The sequence below is a fragment of the Rhopalosiphum maidis genome, chromosome 4 (assembly GCF_003676215.2).
Source record: "Rhopalosiphum maidis isolate BTI-1 chromosome 4, ASM367621v3, whole genome shotgun sequence".
Lineage (NCBI taxonomy): Eukaryota > Metazoa > Arthropoda > Insecta > Hemiptera > Aphididae > Rhopalosiphum > Rhopalosiphum maidis.
Genome location: NC_040880.1, coordinates 37,546,047 through 37,570,275, shown reverse-complemented (window position 1 = coordinate 37,570,275; position 24,229 = coordinate 37,546,047). Strand labels below are relative to the sequence as shown.

Sequence of the window (24,229 nt, the reverse complement as noted above, 5' to 3'; positions counted from 1 at the left end):
GGATAGTCATAACTGCACCATTATGGTATCAAGTTTTCCGTTTATAAAATATCAAAGTAGTTTTTGTACTTGATATTTTGTAATAATAATAATAATATAATACTATTGTCTACATGTTAGACCGGCACGATTTTTACATTATTTCAGTACATTGCATGTAGGTGTCTTTTGTAAAACATTCCGCCTTGTTTTCAGAAAGTGAATTTAATATTGGAAAATTTGATTGCTACAATTTAAGATTACATTAAAGTAGGGTAATAATATTCAAATACACTATAAGAATAGCAAATTCTCAGATTTCAAATAGCGAGACTACGGAGTGAATGTTTTGCTGAAGTCAATTTTTTTTCACAACGAATCCATTTTCCAGTTACAATTTGAATTGTAGTATAATTTACATTATTATAAACATAAGAAAATTTTATAAAACTAACGACTCAATTAGAAGGTTTTATCAAATTCCTATTTTTTTTTCAATTACAGGCTATAAATAAAATATATAGTATTTTATTGTAAATTAGAAATTAGAAAAAAAATCTTCATGTGTGTGGCTTTGGCGAACAAGAAAATATGCATCCTTTAAACACAATACGTGTACATTAAACATACTTTACATGTTAACATTAACAAATATCAATAAATAATGTTAACTTGAATGATCATTGTCCAATATCATATTTTTTAAATTTATATACTGTTTTCATTTAATTGTAGGCATTTTCGATTAGTTAAATATATAAATATTTCTATATTATTATTATAATAATGTAAATAAAAATTCTTAGTGTATTTTTGTGATGTGGAAACGTTGCGATGTTTCAGTCACGAAAACTCTATTATAGGTTTATTAGATATACTCACTGGGTATTTTAATTTTACGTAAACTTCATGTTTTTAATTAAATTTGTGTAATTTTGATATACGATGATCCTATTCCAGGTGGACCATAACCGTCATTGCCTCTCATAATTCATCAATAACACAAACTTTATACTCGGAAAATAATTTTAATAAACTTGTCTCTGAAGGGTTAGAACATTTTAGTTCGAATTTTATCCAAAAATAAAAAAAACCCGCACGAACATTGGCTCACGCGTTCATTTCGATATATTATCTTATTGCGTGTGGAATATTTTCTAAACGCAATATGATTTGCAGCTGGTTGTGAGCACTTCATAATTTGTACCCGCAGCTGGTGTAAAAGGCCTGCCTCTTGTCTGTGAACTTTTCTTTGATGTGATACGTGCTCGTGGTAGCGCATAACCGTGTTCTCGTCGTAGTCGTTGAGCCCTACAAAACCATTATCCACCACAATTATTGTTTATGATTATAATTTATAAAACAATAGTAATTACTTAAAACGTTTCAGGAAGTATTATTGTATTACGGCGGGATACGCGTGTAATATTTGTTTTAGTCAATATATACAATTATCGGACTTACTCGACATTCAATAATTTCTAATTTCTTGCGTTCATTTTAAACACGTTTTCGCAATAATACTAAAATAGTACATTATCAAAAACATCATTTACCAACCGTATAAGTGGAGAAGGTGACTATAATCGAATCGCGTACGTGACGTTTAAAACAACGTCATTATGAGAAAATAACATATTTTTAGAGATGAAATAATTTAATGAAGACTATATTATAACCATTTTTCTTGTACCAAACATTTGTAAAATTTTAAAATAATCAAAATTTGGTGCATTTCATTGTTTGTTATCTTCTTGATTAATATTTTTTGTGATTTTTGGTATAAATTATTAAAATTTATTTCTTGAGGTATTACCTAGTACTATAGTTTATAAATGATTTCCACCCATCTCTAACTTTTACTTGTTAGTTATGTACAGCAATCATCATATAATAACATTTTGTAATTTTTTTTTATACCTCAGATTTAAAAAAAGTTCCATTTTTGTACAAATATTAAAAATCTCATTTACAAATAATTTATTATACTTTTTTTTTTATTTGTTGAGGCTAAAAATAATTATGATATTTCAAAAAGTACTATAATTATGTTCTATAAATTATATGTATGATTTTCGTTCATAATGTAATTCATTATTTTCTATTAATTTAGTTATTTTTTATAAAACTTTATATACATTACATTACAGTGAAAGTAAAAGTGAAAATGCTATTCATAAAATAATTTTTGCTCTTTGAAGATTTTACAGAAACGGTAGCTTGAGATGAGATTAAAATTAACGGATGCAACTATTATTATAAGCAGTAAGATTGTATGATTAAGAAAAAGAAAAGGTACTTACACCTTTTAAAGATTATGAAACATGTATACTTGTTTATTGCATCTTAAACGTATAGTCATTACAAATTAAATGCAATATCGTACCTATAAATAAGAGTAAGAAAAATATTTTTTCTTAATTTTATTATTGGTTATACCAAAAAAAAAAAAAAAACAAAAAATGAAATATTATTAATATTAAGTTGTATCTGTATTATAGTACATTTTCAAAGAAGTTTTTTTAGTTACAAATTTAATGAGTTCATTCATATCATCAGGAAAAATTGTTGACAAAGATTTTGAGTTATAATATCAAACAAAATATTTTTATACAAGGAATATACAATTAAAAATTATTTTAAGTGTAACTTATAGTTTTTTTTTTTTTTTTATAAGAATTAAAAAATATTGTTAATTTGATAGGGATAAACACAGTTAAACTGATTTATAAAATATTAGGTCGAAAGGATTAAAAATATAATTCACAAAACATTTTATATTTTCTAGTCAGTTAGTGAGACTTAGTATATTAATCATTACCCATTTTGAAAATGTAAAACAAAACGAAAAACATCTTATTTTAAGAATACGTAGGTACCTGTTGTAAATTCTGTTGCATAAAAACCTTTATGTTTATTAGGTTTTATGTGTTTGGAATAGGTGTTAGAGAAAAATTCAATTGCACTTTAAATTTTCTTGGCTATATTATTATTCGTTTATTTTTTATATTCATACACAAGTGTAACTTAATTATTTAATATAATATATATTTCGATTACATTAAATATTATTATACACAATAATCATGTTTGTTTTTAGGTTATATTAAAAACTGTCCTAAACTAAGTTTGGACCATGAATTATATTATTTTTGCATAACTTCTATGATAATTAAAATGTAGTAAATATTATAAAAATTAATCTAGAATACAAACAATAATAATATTAGCTATAAATCATATCAAATTTTACCATTAAAAGGAGTCAGGAACTTGTTTTTCTACATTACAAAAAATATATATTTTATACGCACACATTGAAACAATATTGTTTTTTTTTTTTTTTTCATGTATAGTAACCTGATATTTTTGGTGAATATTCTATTGTTTAGAATAGATTTACAACTTAATTTAGGCACAACTTAAAATAAGCATATTTATATTTTATTAACGTTTCATCATAATATATATTGACATAAATTATTAACACATACATTATATGCATAATTAAAAAACAATGGGTTGTAAATATTATTTTATAAACAATGATATGGAAATATATAATATTATTTCTGTATTTTTTTTTTTTTTTTTGGTGTATATATTTCATTGTATTTAAAAACAAAAGTCGATCGAAGTAAATAATAATAGATACTCTATATTCAAAACCTTCATGATAATATATTTTCATGAAATACTATAATAATATTATGTTAATGTTTTACAATCGTATTCAGTAATAATAATATATTTTCCCTATTCTATTTAAATTAAATCTAATGCCTTTCGTTTTGTAAGTAATTGACAGTTAATAAAAGGCTTAAAACAAAAAATTATACATGATTATAGAATATATATGTATATATATATATACACATGTATGAGTATATCGTGTAAATAATTGACAACTAGAAGGAAAAATGCATGTCCAAACGGTCAAATGCATGAATTTATAAGGTTATATATTATTATGATATAATATATAAGTTCATAACGATACGTAAGGTTGAATTTCAACGGGTCACTTTTTATACAAAAATTTAAAAAAAAAAAAAGGATTTCATTATTGGATAATAGGATACATTTTATGTACAAGTTAAAAAAAAAAATTCAGATTTATAATATCAACAACACCGTTACATGATATTATAAAAACGAAATAACATTGAACTTTATATATTTAAGTATAGTAACTTAATTCATGTCGTTGGACGATCGTAATTGGAGGAATAATCAAATTAATCAATTTAAAGTTTTTATTTCAAAAATATTTATAGAATCTAAGACCAATGTTAATTGACATTTCGCCAATGATGTGAATTATTATTAATTATGACTGTATAGTATTATTTTCAATAAAATTAATTAAAAATTACCAATGGAAAACTGTGTTATTTTAATTGTATGCGCATGAACATAATAAACAAGCGTAACAGCGATTGGTTGGACTGAAAACATAATTTATTACGACATTCACGACAAAACAAAAATCACTGTCTTTTTTTGTCACGAATATCGATAAATTTCTGTTTGAAACCTTTACGATCCCATAGCACAGATTTCCATATTATTAATTAATTACCCATCACTTCCGACCGATAATTATTATTATTAATATTATTGTTGTTTGTTCGTTCTACGTTGATTTACGATTTATAAGTTTCTTCGGTCGATGATTTTATATAATATGATGTATTATACGAAAACGCGAGGTTAAATGTAAATCAAAACGTATCATAATATTGTTGAATTTACTATGTGCCATCCAGAATAACAGCCACGGACGATCTTATATCCATCGGTGCCGGTCGTGCCAGGCTATCGTGTAATGTTGTTCCGGTTCGGGTGACCAGCAATTGTCCGACAGCCAACAGCCGACTATGACAGTGGCCATGCCGATCAGCAGAGCCAGTATTATGTACAGTTCGGCTTTGCCTGGAATAAACATTTTCGAGTGTCATCATAAAAATAGAATAAGAGTGTAAAAAACAAATTTAAAATCGTACTTTTTGCTACGATAACGCAATATGTTAACTGTTGCGCATAAATGTTTTTAAATAGATTATTAAAAAGGATTTAAATTTCGATTTTAATTGGTATAGAAAAGCATATTATACAGAATGGTTTACTATTGTATACAATCATCCATATTTTTTTCTTTAATAATGAATTTATCAAATTAAATAGAAATAATCAAATTCGGATTTTTGGAATTTTAAGTATTCTTATGAGAGCTTTGTTTTGATTTGCTTACATTTATTTTAAGAAGTGCCACGTGATCATATGCATTTTTTTTTCAAAATAAATTTAATTCTTCCTAGGTATTGTAAATAATAAATTGTTATTGTCAGATAATGGTTTCAAAAAATAAATGAATTTTATCTAAATTAAAATTCAAACGAGTAGTTTTTGAGTAAACAAACACGGTGTTAATTGAAAAAATGTGGTTTCCGTGTTTGGTGAATAGCTCTATAAATGGCCAGTCAATATGAATTTAACATATTTGTAGTACTAACTGGGGGGGGGGGGTTACATAAATGACTGTGAGGGCATTATAACTACAGTAAATAAACGATATTTAATCATGCGTTGTAACTGTCTTAAGACCTGATAAACAAATATTCGGTGATACTGAACCAAAAAAAAAAAAAAAAAATCTAATTCGTATGTTGCACGTTAAAAAAATCAATAAGAGTATATATTTTAAATTCAGAATTCTTTACCGAAAACGATGATTGTATTTTATACTGTTATTGTACGCTATTACCGGTATAGTGAATTCCCCCGAATCAAAATCTAAAACCCAACATCCAAATAAAATGATTCGGGTCCCCAGCGCTGATTAAAAATAAACAAATATATCTAAATGTAAATAATACGTACATTTTTGTCGTTTTACCACACAATTTCCATCTACATATTATATATAGTTTTTGCGTTTTTCCATTTCCTGTTTTTTTACTCGACATTTTTGTTTATTTTTTTTTTTTTTTTTGATTTTTCTACACAGCTTTCGTAATAAAACCGTTTTCATTGCGGACGACGAAAACACAATGCTCAATTCAATATTTAAAACACGAGGGTAGAGCGGACGAGTCTTACATTCGAGAAACGAATCATATGGCTACAAGTACAATATATATATATACGCAATGGAAAACATAGCGTTATTTTCACCACATTCACGCGCGAACACTTTTACTACCTACGCGCGTTCATAATATTATGTATGATGTGGCGTGGCGGAGTATATATTTCGAGAAACTCACTCAGACGATGGTCGCCGGGGAATACCATGTGGTTCATCTTATTTTTCTTTATATTATTGTACAAACTTAATCTCGAGAGAAATTGACAACACGCGCGTTTAAAAACACAAAACCTTTACCTGTACCTAGAACGGCTAGAACGTCTATAAGACCGAAGAGTTTTATAGGTCCCGTGGTCAAAACCATACACGAGATATGTGTTATATAAATGTAAGTGTATATTATGTTCATGGTAACAACCTTGCAACGCTCGTATAATAATAATATAACATACAATCATATTATTTTTGTTGCTGTTGTTATTATATTGTATAACGAAACGAAAAAAAAACATCGCAAGAGCGGTATAGAATATTCAAAGGAGAAAAAAATCGTCATACCGTTATTAAAATTCATTGACTTCAACATTAACAATGACAAGTTTAAATAATTCATTTATTCTAAAAACCAGTGAGTGAAATCGGTAAAGATCACATGGGGAAAAGGGAAAAAAGGAAATTATTTATTTTTTTAATTTTTCTGTATTACATAATATCAAATACAGTGGATTCCGCTTAATGTGGTCACCGATTAATATGGGCATCCGCTTAATATGGTCAAAATGGTCTGGTCCCAATTTAAATGTATATTAACAAGGTTAGAAAAAACCGCATAATATGGGCACTCGATTCGGTTTATGTGGGCAATTTTTATTTTATCATAATGTTAGAATATACACATATGTATTTAAAAATGACTAATTTAATCGGGTTTCGTCATATCTATGAGATTGTGTTCATCGAAAGCAATAAAACGCTTTAGGGCAACCGCTTAATGTGGGCAAACAGGGTTGATCCCAACGTGTCCACATTAAGCGGAATCCACTGTAATTACAATTAAGTCTTTCGTAGAACTGGCTATACATATTCAGTCCCTCAACTACTTCATTTTAAACTCAGGTAAGTACCTACTATTTAAAAAAATCAATAATTTTTATAAAATATCTTCTTGGATCTGCTTTATTTTTAGTCCCTTAAGAACGAATCATGATACTGTTAAGGTTAAGCCAATAAAATATATCAAATTATATTGCTGCTATTATGCAGTTAAGAATAATGCATTTTTTGTGAATTAGAAATTGAACTAGAGTATTATGATGCATAAATATTTATTTTTTTAATATCATATTTATGATATGCATTTACGATATTATTTTTGCTATTATCATATAATATTAAAATGATGTTCCATAATTTATTCATATTTTCAATTTAACGTTCTAAGGTCACCAATAAATACTATGATATTTACGAATTGTTGTTATACATTTTACTACCTATGTTCATAATAAAAATTAATAACCACATCAAATACTATATAGATTATAGAAGATATTGCTTGTCTTGTTAAAATATTATGCATTTATTTTTTCTCCTCATACGTATACTAATAAAAGACAATGAAGAAATTATTTAATAATAATTAAGTTTTGATGTAAATTTAAAATATTTAATTTTCACAAAATTTTAGCGTGAATCAGTGGACAAGCTAGGGATTTTTAGTGAGGAAAATGACCTACGTATACTTTCTTGGCACCACCACTGGATTAAAGGCTAATGACAAGTAGAAATATATAATCATAGATTTCCAACATTTACGTCATTAAATCTTTATAAGCAAAGCTGAATCCTCAGGAAAATCGCGTGATCCGCTGTTTATTTTCTGATTATTATGTAGACCTTGTTTAAAAAAAAATGAAATGTCATATTATTATATTATATTGTATACATATACTCATATATTTTAATATTTCTCCAAATATGTTTTTTTGTTATGCTATTATAGTTATTTACAAAATTTAAAAATTGATTAAATGGCTTCAAACGATGACTTATTTAAAGTTGGTTTTTCAGAAATTTCATTTTTAAGAAATGATGAACATTTTTAAAAATGAAACATTATGAAACTAAATTATGTGGACAATTTGGAGGGACTAAATAATTTAAGCAAGGATAAAAAATAAAAAAGAATAAAATACCTGGTGCAAGGAATTTTGAATACCTATATTGTTGAGTCAGCTGAAGAAAATTTAAAATTACGTGCATACTTTGTTATTTTGGATTCACTTAAAAATATATTGAAACAGTGCTTTGAAGATTTTTCTAATATTTTTAACAGATTCAAAGTATTAAACCCACAGAAAACATAAATTCAAATCTTGTTTCAATAAAATAATTGTTACATTTTATGAATTTGACATGATGAAACAAATATAGAAGTTCATATTGTCTGGCTTACAATCAAATTTACATTAAAAATGAACCTCTGAAAATAAATGAAGTATTGAAGTTCCTGATATCTAGAGATATGTTTTTTTCTTATCCAAATTTATGCAAATTATATAAACTTTATTATATATCACCAGTAAGTAATGCAACTGCAAAAAAAGTTTTAGCTGACTTAAACTTCTAAAGACTTACTTCGCTCGACTATGCCTAAAGAACAGATATCAAGTTTAGCGATATTAAGCATCAGAAATACCATAACTTAAACCAGTGATCTCAAACTCAAATTACCTACGGGCCATATATTTTTTCAAAAAAAATTCATGGGCCAAATTTTAAGTGTCATTTTTATACTTATACACTAAAAACTAAAGACAAAATGAAAGCAAAGATATATAAAAAATCCATTTATCTAAATGTGACTTAATACATTACGAAATTACTTTTATTATAATTACTATTACCAAAAATATTTATAAAAAATATAAACAAGGTAGTTGTTTATATTTGACATAATTATTACTACAAAGTTATCATTGAAAAATATGATGAACATCAACTATAAAAAATTTTAATTAAAATTTAAAAATAGCTTAAATATTTAATAATTTTTATTTTTGAGCTGCACTTGAAACTTGACATCTTTTCTTTTGTACTAAGCCGTCTATATTTGCGCAAAAATTTCTTGATGCCAAATGTAAAACAAATTGTAGTTTGATATTTGAAATTTGATTCCAACTTTTTGATTTATTTAATTTTATGAGAGAAAATAATTGTTCACATACATAAGAGCTACCAAACATGGATAAAAAATTAACAATTTCAACAATTTTTTTTTCTATTTTTGTTCAAAATGTATTTTTATTGCGGCTACATAGAAAGGGTACGCGTGCCACTTGTGGCCCGCGGGCCGTATGTTTGAGACCACTGGCTTAGGCTATGAACTTTAATAAACTGAGATAACTATTAACTATATTTTTTCAGATAAAAAAACGATGAAAGTTATTGTAATATATTATAATTTTTATTTATAATAATATATTTTAAAATAAATTAATAAATTGTTGAGATTGAAAATCCATGATCTAAAAACAATAATATAACAATTTTATATTTTTAGATCTGATTATGAATTATGATATAACATAAATTTTTTCTAATGATAATAATTAGAGCTAGAAATTATATGCACTGGTATATATTTTATATTTTTTTGCAAATTTTGATTACTAATTTAGTTTGAAATATCTACGAACTACGTCATGATGAAACAAATAGAGTTATTTTATTTTATATATTTTGAATAAAATGCATATTTTTGCATATTTTAACTATAAGCAATATTTGTTTTATCGTATATTTTAGCTATTGCATTATTTCAATCCAAAAAAAAGCTTCTTTTCTTGCGTCGAATTTTGAGATCTATTTCCTGGGTTAACATTTCTTTCATAGCCAATACTTACATTATATGGAATTTAGCTAGATGCCGAATAATATTATGCTGATAATTTCAATTCTATAAAACTAGTACTTTTGTCTTTAACGAAAAATTTGCGAAGTTTATAATAAATGCGATAGCTCTGTTTGAAAATAAGAAAATAAAAATGATTTAACTTATATTAATAATAATTTTAGCTTTATTTGTCATTATATTCTATAACTAGAAAATGCGTTACTTTCACTTAGCAAAAGTATAAATTGTTAAAAATATCAAAACCAAACTTAACAAAATAATGGGAATACTTCTGAAAAGGTCAACAAAATATTTCAGAACATTTTAGAAAAAAATCGAGGACAAAATTCTGTTTAAAATGCATAATTCATTAAATAGAAGTCATTTGGATAAAAATTGTCATTACAGTATAATTTCTGATGAAATATTTAATATAGTATTTAAAAACATAAAAATTACGTCATATTATGATGTTAAACATAACTTTAGCAAGTACAACAATATGCTATGATCTTTAATTTAAAAAAAAAATTTAAATACCACTTCATTGTTTAATGTAATACTTTTAAATTTGAATAATATTAATAGTTTAAAATAATATTATTAATATTTTAGAATTTAAAAACGTGGTTTGTATTTTGCGTCATATTATTTACATTTTTGTTGAATATTTTTGCATATTTTTAATAAATCAAATGCATATTTTAGTATTTTACCATTTTTTTATTTTACATACATTTTAACCTTATTAGTAATAATAAAGTAAAATTTACAGATTTAACTGAAACTGACCAGTGAGGTTGTTCAATTAATATAGGTTATTCATAAATTTATTGACAGTTTTAATAAAGATTTTTTTTACATTTTTTATAGGTTTTTAATATGAACTGTTTTTATATTATTAAATGATTTGTTGATTCATTGTTATCGTTATGTAACATTACAAGTCCAAACAAAATATTCACATATCCATAGTACATAGCTGCGCATTTATTTTTATCTATTTTTAGTTACCATATTATGTTAAACCAGAGTCTATATTAATCTAGTGTGTCAGGCCGTCCTGGTTCTCAAAATTATATATATGTTATCGGGATTTTGATTTGTTCAAGAAATTAAATCACTATACATATTTAAGATTAAAATTAAATTAAGGTTTTATCGATTACTGCTAGTAAATGTCTACGTTTCCAGATTTTAGAGAATTATATTGATAAATTCTAGGATAATACAAAATAATTTTGTCAAATTGGTCAAAGTTCAAATAATTATTGTAGTTCAGACTTTTAAAAATGAGATAATATAAATCTCAGGATAAAAAATATTATTTTATTATATGTCAAAAGACCGAACTATATTTAAAAATAATAATTACATAAAAGTCTCCAATTGGTAATTATAAACCTGTTTCAACGATAAGAAATAATTTAAATGCTCATCGTTTTTGTTGAGATAAAATATTTTTTTTAATAATACATTAAACTTATCGTTTAAGTTATTTTATTACGAAATAAAAATAAATAGTATATTTTTTATTGTATACAAATATAGTATAATGACATAATAATATGTATCTTTTAGAATAACTGATGTTTTATAAATATCTTCAGAAAAGGTAACTTAATCATGTATATATTATACTATAAACAGAGCTGCATATTTAAATAGTTTATGAAGAACTTTGTGTAAGAGATTGAATTTTTATTACTATTCTCGTTATTATGCTATAGTTGACAAAATGTATATTTAAGTCCCGAGCCATTTTAATGTATGCCAAAAACAACATTTTGACAAATATGTCGTCTGCTCCTGAACATGATGGATTATCTAATCGCGTCATTTTAATGATTTTTGATGGATAATTTCGTACATTAACTCTTCGTAAAACAATAACCGGAATATTATCACCTTTAATGATAATTAAACGTATTAAATGCGCATAATTTTTGTATCAGAAAATATTAATATTCTATCGATTAAAATAATTATAAGTCTTACATTTTAGTCACTTTATTAATCATATTTAACCACAATCGATAATATTTGTCATAAATGCTGTTACGTGAATTGTGATTATGGGTATAATAATATTGGGAATATTTACATTATATTATGAAATTAGGTATGTAAGCTATCTTTGTTTTTGATTTGAAGCCGTTTAAAAATAAATTTATAATTTTTTAAATGTTCTAGTGTAGGTATATGTTGATAAAACATTCATATCCTGTATTTTTATGAATTAATTAGGGTTTATTCATACATAATCTAGGATGTAGGACGTATCATTTTAATATATTTACATGAGTTTATTTAAATGAAAGAGTATATTACATACTGAAATCACAGGACGGATGGTCTATTTTTTATTTATGTATATTTTTTTTTATTTAACTCTCATATTTCATAATAGTTTCTTCATTTTCATACATTTTCTGCATTTTACTTGTTCTTGTCTATAGTTTGTATTTCTACATTGTCCTTTAAATTGATTAACCTAGTATTGCAACAAAATGCAATGCTAGAAGAAAAAAGTTCTTATAAAAAAAAAAAAAAAAACGCAAAAAGTAGATTAATGTCAACATGATTGTGTGACAAAACCTACGACAAATTTCAGAAAAGTTTGCGTGTAAAATACATGTAAAATATCCGTTAACAAAAAAAAATGTGTTAAATTCGTAAGTTTATTTCACACTTAACGTGTGTATCCGGCGAAATCGGAAAAAAACAATAAGATCATTTTGAACGTCAGCGGTGTGATGTATGTGAAATCCTTTTGGTTTGTTTTTTTCGCTGCTCGTAAAGTTTAAACGAAAACCAGCCAACCAGAAACAGATCGTGTACGAAATGCACCACCTATGCCGAAGTTTTTGAATAATAAAAGCGTAGCGTGTACATTGGATACGCGTAAGCACGATGGTAATACTTAGGAGGGGGGTTGGCGAACCTATATTAAACGCGCAGAACGTAAATCCGGACGGTATTTAGCTCCACGATCCGCCCGACGTTATTTAATAATAATAATAATAATGATAATAACATAGTCGTTTGAACCTTCGCCTTTAGGTTTATACGGTTTTGATACCTTTCGTTTCCACGAACAATCCGCACACCAGCTGGTGATCATTCGCTTTATTATACAATGATGATAGGTACGCGTAATAATATTATACCAAGTGGCATCATCGTAATATATTATAAAGTTAGCTTGTGTAAGGAATCACACCATGCATCATAAAATTGTTTAATATTATGTCGCCAAATCCAGTGGCGAGTAAGAAGCTTATGTGAGGAAGCTTAAGAAGTGAAAACCCAATGAAACATATTAATTTATACATTTAAGATTTTAAATTAAATTACGATATTACCATATCGTAATCATATAAATATAATTTCATACAATTTCTACTATTAACAATTTATTATTAATTAATATACCAATAAACAGTTATTTTGACATTGTACATTTTAACTATATATTTTAAACTATAATATTATGTTACGACCAATATAATAATTGCTATTAGTTTAATAAATTTGAAAAAAAATTCTCAGCTCTATCGATTCTGAAATATTTATTCATAATCTTTAAATGTCTGCATAGAAATCATTACATAGACATATTATATTTTAATATTATAGTTGATATATTTTATAATTATCTTTTAATTTAACGATATAAGATTCCATTATTGGTTATTTGTATAATACCTACTAGAATAGTGTTTGAGTAGATATTTACATAAGGTATTATTTTTAACTGAAAATTGTCACATCATGAAATTTAAATCTATGGGTAGATTTTTCGGTGCACTGTAAATTCGCACGCATCCTGGAAATTTTTTTTTATAAATTATCTCTGTATAACCTTTTAACACCGTAAATCTGCACACCATAAATATATTGTATATATTGCATGGTAAGATTCAGTTTAAAATTTGACGCTCATTATATTTAGTTCTCAAGTATAAAAATGTGGAAAAAAACATGGATTTTTTTATGGCAAAATTGTTTATTTTTGTGATATTTTTTTAATAATTTAAATATATGATTGTCATAATATTATTTAAATCAATATTATAATGAGTTAATTTTAATGACTTAATTTTTGAGCTCTTGAAAATGTTGCCTTATATGTGCAAAATCTTTTTTGTCAAAACTTTCTTTTTGATGAATATCAGTAAATGTTGCTATTAAGTTATATAGACAGGTGAAATTACATTAACTCTTTGTACTATACATTTACCGTTTTTTAGATCAATGTATAAGATGAAAATACGTTTCTACTTTTATATTGACATAGTTGTTTTGATTCTACAAGACCACAGTATTTTTCGTTTGACATAAAATAATAATCATATTAATAAAAATTAAAGTGGAAAACTTAATTTACATTTTAAAAATCTTGTAGCATCCTGGACGCAAATAGATAATAATTTAAAACTTTTTTTTTATCTCGACTTTGATATATAGTAAACATTTATGTTTTGCAATAAATAATATTCTAATTTCAAATATTATTTATAATTGTTTATAAATTAAAATATTATTAAATTATAAAAGTTCTAGCTATTTACTCTGCCTGAATACCACTGATATATATATTTATATACATCAGAGAAATATTTAAATTTTTATTAAATTCAATTTATTGCTTTTTTATTTTTCAAAACTGTTTTACATTTCGTGAAATGGTAAATTTATTTAGAAAAATAACGGTTACCCTATATACATCAATATACCTATAGGTGATTTTGTTGACACATCGTAGTATAGTAGGTGTAGTAGTAAGTGTCACGATCAATGATCGTCGATTTAATATATCTCGGTACCTTATTATAACCCATCAAAAAATTATGATTTAAATTTATCATGCTGATAAATAATTAAATTCTACTTTAAGTAGATCTTTGTTTAAGATCAAGCGATTTTTAAACTAAAAGAGATCATCAATACGAGTTTTTGGTGAATTATGTGTACCATCAACGACTCACGGTAAGATTCGTTTGTACTTATATAATATTCGTATAGGTAGACGTTTCGAATGAATAAATTACTATAATACATAATATTATAATGTTGTATACTTTATATCAACAAGATGGCCCGCCATGGTTTACCGAATTGAACGAGAAAACTGGAGAACACAGTGAGCCATCCTCTTTATAATGTATAATATTACAATATTATCCTTCCGGTGTAACTTAATCGTTGGCGTACATGAACATTCAGATAATAATAATATAAAATTAATAAATCGTGTCGGTGCTTATATTCCACGATTATAAACATAGAATAAGAATAAATATCATATTAAATATTATGATATAGTCGTATATCGACTCATCTCACAAGACTAGCAATAAATATTATACGTATTTAATTTATACAAGATGATTCACCAAGTATACACACTCTTTTTTTTTTCAATACTGCAGTTATTCAAAATCTAGTTTTTAGAATTTGTAATATACTTTTAACTTTAAGACTATATTTTAAAATTCTTGAGATTTTTTCTTCGTTTTAAGATAATTGAAACTTCTGTTTTGGTTTTTTTTTTTATTTTTTAATGAAACATTATTTTTTCTACTATAATTATTTACTGAATAATTTTTCTGAAAATTTTTATGTATTAATATTAAAATTCTAATAGTAGTTTTCGAGTTATGTAACTTTGTGTGCTAAGAATAGTATAGGTCCATCGGTCCATGCTAATAGATTTGAAAGATATGATGACATTTAAGGTCTATAGTGACTTGAACAATTTAATGGGTAGTTTATATTAATATATAAATATTTATTAAGGACGGTTTAGATAAATAATAATAAATAATAAATTCTACAATGATAACATTACATTTATATTACGTTTTTGTAAATAAACTAAATAATTTACAATAAAAAAGGTTCTTGTTTGAAAAACAGACGCTTATATTACCTCAAGATACTGTTTAAGTATTAGGTACCATTATTTTTCTAAAAATTGTATAAGTAGTCTTTAAACAGTATTTAAGTTTTTCAAAAATCAGAACCTGAATTATTACATTTTTAAAAAAAATGGTGTTGAACACGCTTGGTGATTCATTCTATATATATTAAAATATAATATAAAGCAGCCGAGCGTTATTATATTGTAATAACAAAATCGTCTCTTTGCGTTTGGTGGATAATATAGTTATAATAGTACACGATGTAAGTAGTTTCCAAATGCATAACACACGCGTCTTTTGTACACGAATATTAATATTTCGACTTGTTAATAATAAGTATAATAATATTACATATACAGATTATGCGTACGCAATAGTCGTATAGCAGCGAAGTGTGTTGTACCAGTAGTTATACAATACATTATATTTACACGTGTGTATATCCGGGCGTGAGGTGAGCAGCTTGTATATATTATACTATATTATACTATTATAAATAAATATGCAAACCTATTGCATACATGTATAAGATTATACGCGCACTTTCGTTCGGTACTTGTTTTATTCACAGCCCACACCACTAAATTTTTTATTCATAGCATCAACGAGCACTACCACTGTAACTCTGTAGGTAGTTGTCCAGTAACATTAATAGCCGTTATTCGCCGCGTACCGTTGAGCGAAACAGCACACATCAATTATTTATTTTATTTATATTTGTAAAGTCGATACACGCCAAGGGAAATTAAATTATTACAACTTATATTTAATAACAAGGTAGTAAATTAGTGTGTATTGGATATATGTAAGCTAAAATAAAGTTTGATGATAGATGGAGAGTACATATTTCATAGTACCTATGGTTATACAATAATTATTCCCTTGACCGTATAGCATAAGAATGTATGAGATGAAAAATTTCGACTTTTTTTAAATTAGAGTTATAGCCATTTAATGTAAATTATAGGTATCATGTAATATGACTTGTCAAGCATCAAGCTTCTTTTATTATATTTTACCTTAACTTAAATTACTAACTTACTAGTTCTTATTTATAAATCATTATTGTATACTATAATATTTAAAATGCCAATAGTGAATATATTAATTTTAAGATACGATCGTATTACCATACTATACTTGAGCCTTCGCGAACATTTAACCATTTTAACCTAATCAGTAAATGAATACCAAGAAAAATTATTTGACAGAAGTTACTCTCTTTTTTACATTTCATTATGTAAGCCATAGAATTTTTAAAACACTATAGGACCTTTATGTCAATACGTGATAATCATTCGAAAATACGAAAGAGTAATAAATTCCGTATCTGTTACTATATATGATATAATTACCCGTTGTAGCTGAGATCCATTAAGGAATTAATATTAACTGAGAATAGGTGAATACGAGGTGATATTATACGTTCTTGACACGTATTTAGAGTTATAGGCCAATATTTGGGACCCGTTAAATAAATTAAGTACACACATATAGTAGATACAATAATATTCATCGAGCATGTTCACTCTTATTTATTTTATTTAATATAAAGTTTATTTATTCAAATTCTTATAATAAAATTCTAAAAATTAGAATTTGATTAACTGTGTTAGGTATTCAAGTAGAAAAAGGAAGTTACTCTACCTTAAAGAAACTTACTATCATAGACTAAATAGTGCCCTATGTTATATTGAATACATATTTTTTTGCACAAACTCACCGAGTGGCTGATCACTGCTCTTCCAAATGGAACTGTATACCGTGCCCGGATCTGTTCGTCGCCATTCACCCCGCCAACCCCGTCGTGATATGGCGCTGTTGTTATTGTTGTTATTGTTGATATTGTTATTGTTGTTGCCAATATTTGAGTCCAGAGGCGATCCGGCTTGTGGTTGACTTGGCTGTCCTGTCTGTGGTCTACAATTGCCATCTGCCAAAAAGTATAAATACGATATTATATAACATTGCAATTAGAAAAAAAAATGACGAAAATAAACACAAATTGTTACATAAATTATGTAAGTCAATATAATAATATAAAAGTGATTTATAGTTATCCTTATTTTCTTTTTTAAAATTTCGTTTAAATTACAATACATAATATAAGTTATAAAATATTAAATTTTGGTTAGTTAGGAAGATTGTCTATAATAAAATATCAATTACAATAATGAATACTCATTACTCGTTCTTTTGAATTCTATCGTAACCAATTTTGATTTATATGATAAATAGTTTCCTAATGGCTAAAAATATGTATAATGTATAAATAATATCGGTGTAGATTATTAATTACGAGTAGGACCATAATTCTTTATGTGTAATGTAAGCCAACGGCGTTGAGGGTATAAAAACTTAAAAAAATGTAACTACTTTTTAATGCATTACAATAAAATTATGTTTATACTTATATTGTATTATAATAAATTCAACAAACAATAATAACATTAATCAAATAAATTATAAATTATTATTAAAATAGTAGGTTTTTTATTTATTGCTGGGAGATCCCAATATATTAATAGTATAATCTTTGTTTATGAATTGAATGATGCTTTCATCAACAAACAGAAAAGTTATTTTTTTTCCAGTTATTGTTGATTATTGAAAATCTAATTTTAGTTTTTTAAATTTAATGTTATGAAAATATTCGTTAAAAAAATAATATAAAATATTTCACGACTCATAAGTGATTTAAATATAAATTTTTCCATTTAGCTATGCGTATCCAATATTACCAAATATCCAAGGGTCCACAGTTATCGAGACAATAGATATTTTAAAATATTTAATTGACAACTATTAGTCTAAATAATATATTTAAATAATTATATACAACAATGGTATATACGTGAAATGATTATTTTAAATATCTTTTAATATGATGAATTATTATTGCAGTATTTGATCTTTTGACTGGTGATGATTAATTACAACTATGCCCACAATTATACATCAAAAACACTAATGGTGTTTAAACGTAGAAATATTGAAACCATCGCTTCCGCATGTTACAAGCTCAAAACATTTATACAACCATAATAAATGTGAATTAATTTACAATACGTCGAATTCATTTTAATCAAAATTGTATCAATTATTCAATGATAAATTGATAATTTAAGTGCAAATACTATATTCACACATATAGATAATAAGTATACAACAATAAACTGTGCGTTCCAACTCGGTGTTACAATTATTAAAAAGTAATATATATATATTATGTATTATTATTATTTTTATTGTATTTTTAAATAAATAATGAAATATAGACTCAAAAGGCTTATTTAAATAACCGAGTCATTTAATTTAATTATTGTTTAATTCGGTTTATACTCTGATGAATTGTTTATGTAAAGTGTTATTGAAGGACGATTGAAAACGATGTCATCGCTTAAATAATTAGTAAGTGTTACAATGGTTATAATTCTATGCTTAAGTATGATTGAAAATTAGCAGGATTTAAGTATTCATATTTTATATTTCTTTTGATATCGTTTTTAAAATATGAATATTACAAAATGTATTATACATTAAAAAAAAAAATTCTTATCCAAAAATGAAACTTGGAAACTTGCCTATGTATGTTACAATGACTATCAATACCTACAGTACCTAATGATAAATAATAACTGATAAATTTACAATGATTTTTTTTTTAAATAAACATCTGTTAAAAATAGACCTAATAAAAAGGGCAGGTATGGGTAGGAAAAATATTTCATGTAAAACAAAAAATTTTCAGATGAATAATTGAAGATAAGAAACGTTAATTTACACAGTACCTTTTACTCGACAAATCAACTTTTCTAATTGTAGGTCGTTTATACCTTAAAGCTAAAAAAACTGTAATTAAAGTTCACGGAAGAGCAATCTGTTTTATCACTTTTTAGATTCTAAATGGAGCGATAAATATATTGGTTTTATAATGATGTGTGTTTTTTTAAAACTTTTTTTGTGTCATTGTATACTTTCTATAATAGAAAAAATGCTGAGATCTTCAACTTAGAGAATGGTTACTGAGAGAGGTTTCCGATACCTAACGAGTTACACTTAACACTTAAAATACAACAGAGCAACTGCCTTGGTTTTTTTTTTTTTGGAAGTTTAGTTTAGATTAAGAGTCGAGATTATAATATTTTGATTTTATAATAATTATTTAATTTATGACTTATTTTTCTATTCATGTGCCAGTTGCCTTGTTTTTGAGTTAACAACACGAAAGTGGAATTATTGAATTAATAGTAGTTTTTGAAAAATGAATTTCGTTTTTTATTATTATTTATAAAGGTATTAACCTTTTTCTATATTTTTACGAAATATTTTAATAACTCGTTTCTATATATAATATAATGTTCAAATTATTTTGGTTTCTTAGTTTATCGTTAAATTCAAATGTAATCATATCTATTACAGTGGCCAGCGACCCATTCAATAACAATCTATATTTGAAAATTACTATAATATAAATATTTAATTAATGTTGCCAAACATTTTTTATCATAGTAAAAAAAACGGTGTAAAACAATTCGAGGTTTTATTTACTATTATTTTAGGAGTTAAAAATACAAAATAAATCACAATTTTTTGTTTTTAGTGTTTGAAGTAAAAACATAAAAAAATTAGATACTAAAAACGTAAAAACGATTTTTCTCAAACGCGTTTCTCCAATACCTTTATTTCTATAAATATAATTAAATTACTGTATATTATTATTTATTATTATTGTAAATGATAAGAAATCGATTTTCAAACAAAGATCGTTTAATACTATAAAGACTCTGGGGTACTATACAATTAGCGTTAAGTTGATCGATATACAACAGGACAATTTGTAGAGATTTACTAATCTGAGATGGCAGAAGGGCAACTCCATTATAAGCTTTAAATCGGTAAACCTTCTTGGCAGACATTTCGTATCTACCTGCGCAGTATTATATATAAAGAACGATGCATAGAAACTAACACACCTCGCTTGATGGTCTTGATCGCTTTTCATTTAACGCGTTTTCTATTTGTCGCTTAAGTACGGGCACGCACGCACGCGCGCGCGCGCGCACACACACACATTCACTTAAACGAAGAAAATGTATTGTAAAACTTTAATGTGACTCTACGGCTAAAGCGTTCGAGCAATTATTTTATTCGTTTATATCGTAAGAAGAAGTGTCGTCGTCGTTAACCGCACACTCGTCTTTGAGAGGATATTAATTTATTTTTATTTTTTCGTTAGCCCAAATCACGTGACGTCGGCAATAAAATCTCACATACCTACCTAATATTTGAGCGAAGTGTGCGCGGCACGAAACTACTATCTCTGATGCAGGCGGACACGGTGACACTACGACAGTATTACAGGATGAGGATCTGCAAGGACTTGACCCCGTCGTCGTCGTCGTCGCCAGGGCATTCTGTAATTTCTGCCACGGTCATTTGTCATTGGAGCTTTCCGGTTGAACGTCATCAATCATGGTCTTTAACATTGTGTGCGGCGTGCCATCCGTCCGCCCGTTCGTTTTAGGACGCACGCGCGCACGATATTGCGACGACATGTTGTCATTATGTGTGCGTGTGTACCTACTACGGTCACAATGACGACACGCCACTAACTGGCGGAGCGAGAATAGAGGCGACGACGGTCCCTTGTGTTTTCACACGCGTTTCTGTTCACACGTATCCCATTACTACGGTATATATATATATATATATAGATATAGATATATACCATACAGGTATATACCTGGTATGGGTTATGTTGTGCGTGGACCACATGACCGCCTGTGCAGGGTCGATATTATTTAAATCGTTCTACCTTAACGCGTCGGGGTTCGGCGATTTGGGCCACAAAAATCCGTCGCTGAACAATTTCTATGCAATAACAGTAAGTATATAATGATATCATGATATGCGATAACTGCAGAACCGCCGCCTGTTACTAAAAGCGCTCGAACACTGCACTTTAACGTATTACTCGATGTGTGCTCATGTGTGTTTCCAGTGGGTCATATACGTCCGGTAAGTGCATATGACTGTGTGAAAGTACCCAGCGGTGGATAGAATCAGTTAATATATTACGTTATTATGTTAATAGGATAAGGTATTCGACCATAATATCTTACTCCAACCCCTCCGACCGCAATATCCTCTAGAGGTTATGATAACGCAAATTGCAGTTGATATCACAATAAATACCACGTCTGAGTTTCGTAATGATTTTGAGTCCTTAGAGAAGACCGATTTTTGTAAACACAGTAATCGGAGGGAAACGATTTTCCATCAAACTCGCGCGTATTGACGTCCTTTGCTTCGCTCGTTTTCAAAAGCCGCTAGTAGTAGGTACCTATAGTGTCTGATGGAGTTTTACCGAGTTTTTTTTATTATGATATATATATAAAAAAAAAAAAACAAAAACTAACGTTCGTCGATTCATCAAAATGTCACACAGTTGCCCGTAGCTGAGAACGACGCCGGAATGTTTTTGCGTAAATAGGACCACGTTAGACAAAACGTTTTGGACAATAATACTTATACCGGTTGCAGTATACAGTGTGTTTAATTTAAGAAGTCACTCTTTATTCATAAAACCATGAATCTACGAATATTTTTAAAATATATTATATATTGTCATTATATCATAATAACGATATATGTATGTATGTAGGCCCATTATAAGAATCTTTTTTTTTCTTTCCAAGAACAAGGAACGAGTGGGAACTGTTTACCACGTTACTGCCACGGGTGTATTGAACAAGCCCCTTTGAAAACCTAATTTATTTGGAAAGAAATATAGCTATATTTGTTTCTTTTTAAATTCAACTCATTTTTAGGTTCAATGCAGGTATCAATAATAATTAGGACCTTTGTAAAATTTTGATATTGCAAATCAATTATAATAGGTATACCAATTTTCAATTTATTTTTAAAATAAGTAATTTGGTAATAGGCATTTGTTATAACTTATAAGTTATAAACTAGGTATGTGAATTAAGTATTACATCAATACATTATTTATTATTATACTTGATTTAATTATTCTAACAAAAATGAAATTAAAGAGTATTTATTATTTTAGTTTTTTTAAATTGTTTATTTTTTATAAATATATTATTGTTATTATAATGATTGACTAAGGCAAAAAAAATATAATAATTAGCTAAGACATTTTTTTACAATAAACAATTATATTTTAGTGAAACTTTTAGGTATAAAGCATATTAATATTTTTTTACAAATACAATGAGTCAAGATGATAGACAATTGATTCATTTTTTTTTTAATTTATACTTCTTCCTGTTGCTTTGTTTAATAATTACATTATTTAAAGAAATTTAATTTTACATTTATATATCCCTTTACCTTTGTTATAACCAAAAGTCTTACTTTTTTGACTTTTGTGGAAGAATAAGATTTTAATTTTAATCTTTAGTCTGAGTCTTTTTGAGAGAAACTTTTTTTAACGTTACTATTTTTTTTTGTTTTTGTTACTTTACAGCTTCAATAAAATATTTATTTAACTTTAATTCTTATGTTTTTCATTAATTAGTAGGTAAATTACTATATTGTGGGTATTATTTTTGTCACTTCCGAGACTTACAACAATTTCTATCATACAACATGATTTAGTTTTAAACATTATACCGATTCTATTTTAAGCGTAGGTATTAAATAATTATTATCATTAAACGTGTAAGTCATTCTTAAGCAACTAAACTACTGAGTGTACTTGTGAGAAACTCACAAAGGTAATAACAAAAAAAAAAAAAATGAGTTTTTGAAAATACATATTTGGTTGTCTGTATATTTCTTTGATCAAATAGAAGATACCATGTAAGAATAAGATTTTAAAGCAAACGCGATGGAGAGGATATTTTCGTAATAAATGGTAAAATCTGAAAAAATAATCTAAATATTTCAGTAGAACAATTGTGTAACTATGGCATCAGTAGTTCTTCACTTTTAAGCTATATAAGATTAATAAGGTTATTTTTTTTTTCATCTTGAAATTTAATAATGAAAAAAACATTACGTACTAAACATTTCCCGTAGCCTCCCCAGACGGGTTATTTTTGCACTCGTTTTCCCGGGCCTTTCATACCATTCTCATTCTATTTATCTTTGCTTTTATCGGTTTACTGATAAAATATTCACGGGATTCCCGTTACTGTGGTGGTAGTGTAATGCATATCTAATGGGAAATTTACCGGTAGGATTTCAATTCACAAGAATAGAGGAGGCCGTACGAAACTCGGCAACAAATATGAAGGTGGTGGTTGTTTGGAAATAACAGTTACAGAAATTGGAAGAACCGGGAGAACGGGAAAGTTATTACAT

General features: G+C 26.6%; 1 protein-coding gene across 1 annotated transcript in view; it reads right to left on the bottom strand.

The window, feature by feature from the left end:
- Positions 1-4,191: 4,191 nt before the first annotated feature.
- Positions 4,192-24,229, bottom strand: part of LOC113549247 — a 57,526-nt gene continuing 37,488 nt past the window's right edge. The window contains exons 3-4 of the mRNA XM_026950456.1: positions 17,616-17,825; positions 4,192-4,914 (exon numbers count right to left, since the gene is read on the bottom strand). Of these exons, the coding sequence (XP_026806257.1) occupies positions 4,769-4,914; positions 17,616-17,825 (356 nt within the window). The 3' untranslated portion in view covers positions 4,192-4,768. The remainder of the gene's footprint in view (positions 4,915-17,615; positions 17,826-24,229) is intronic.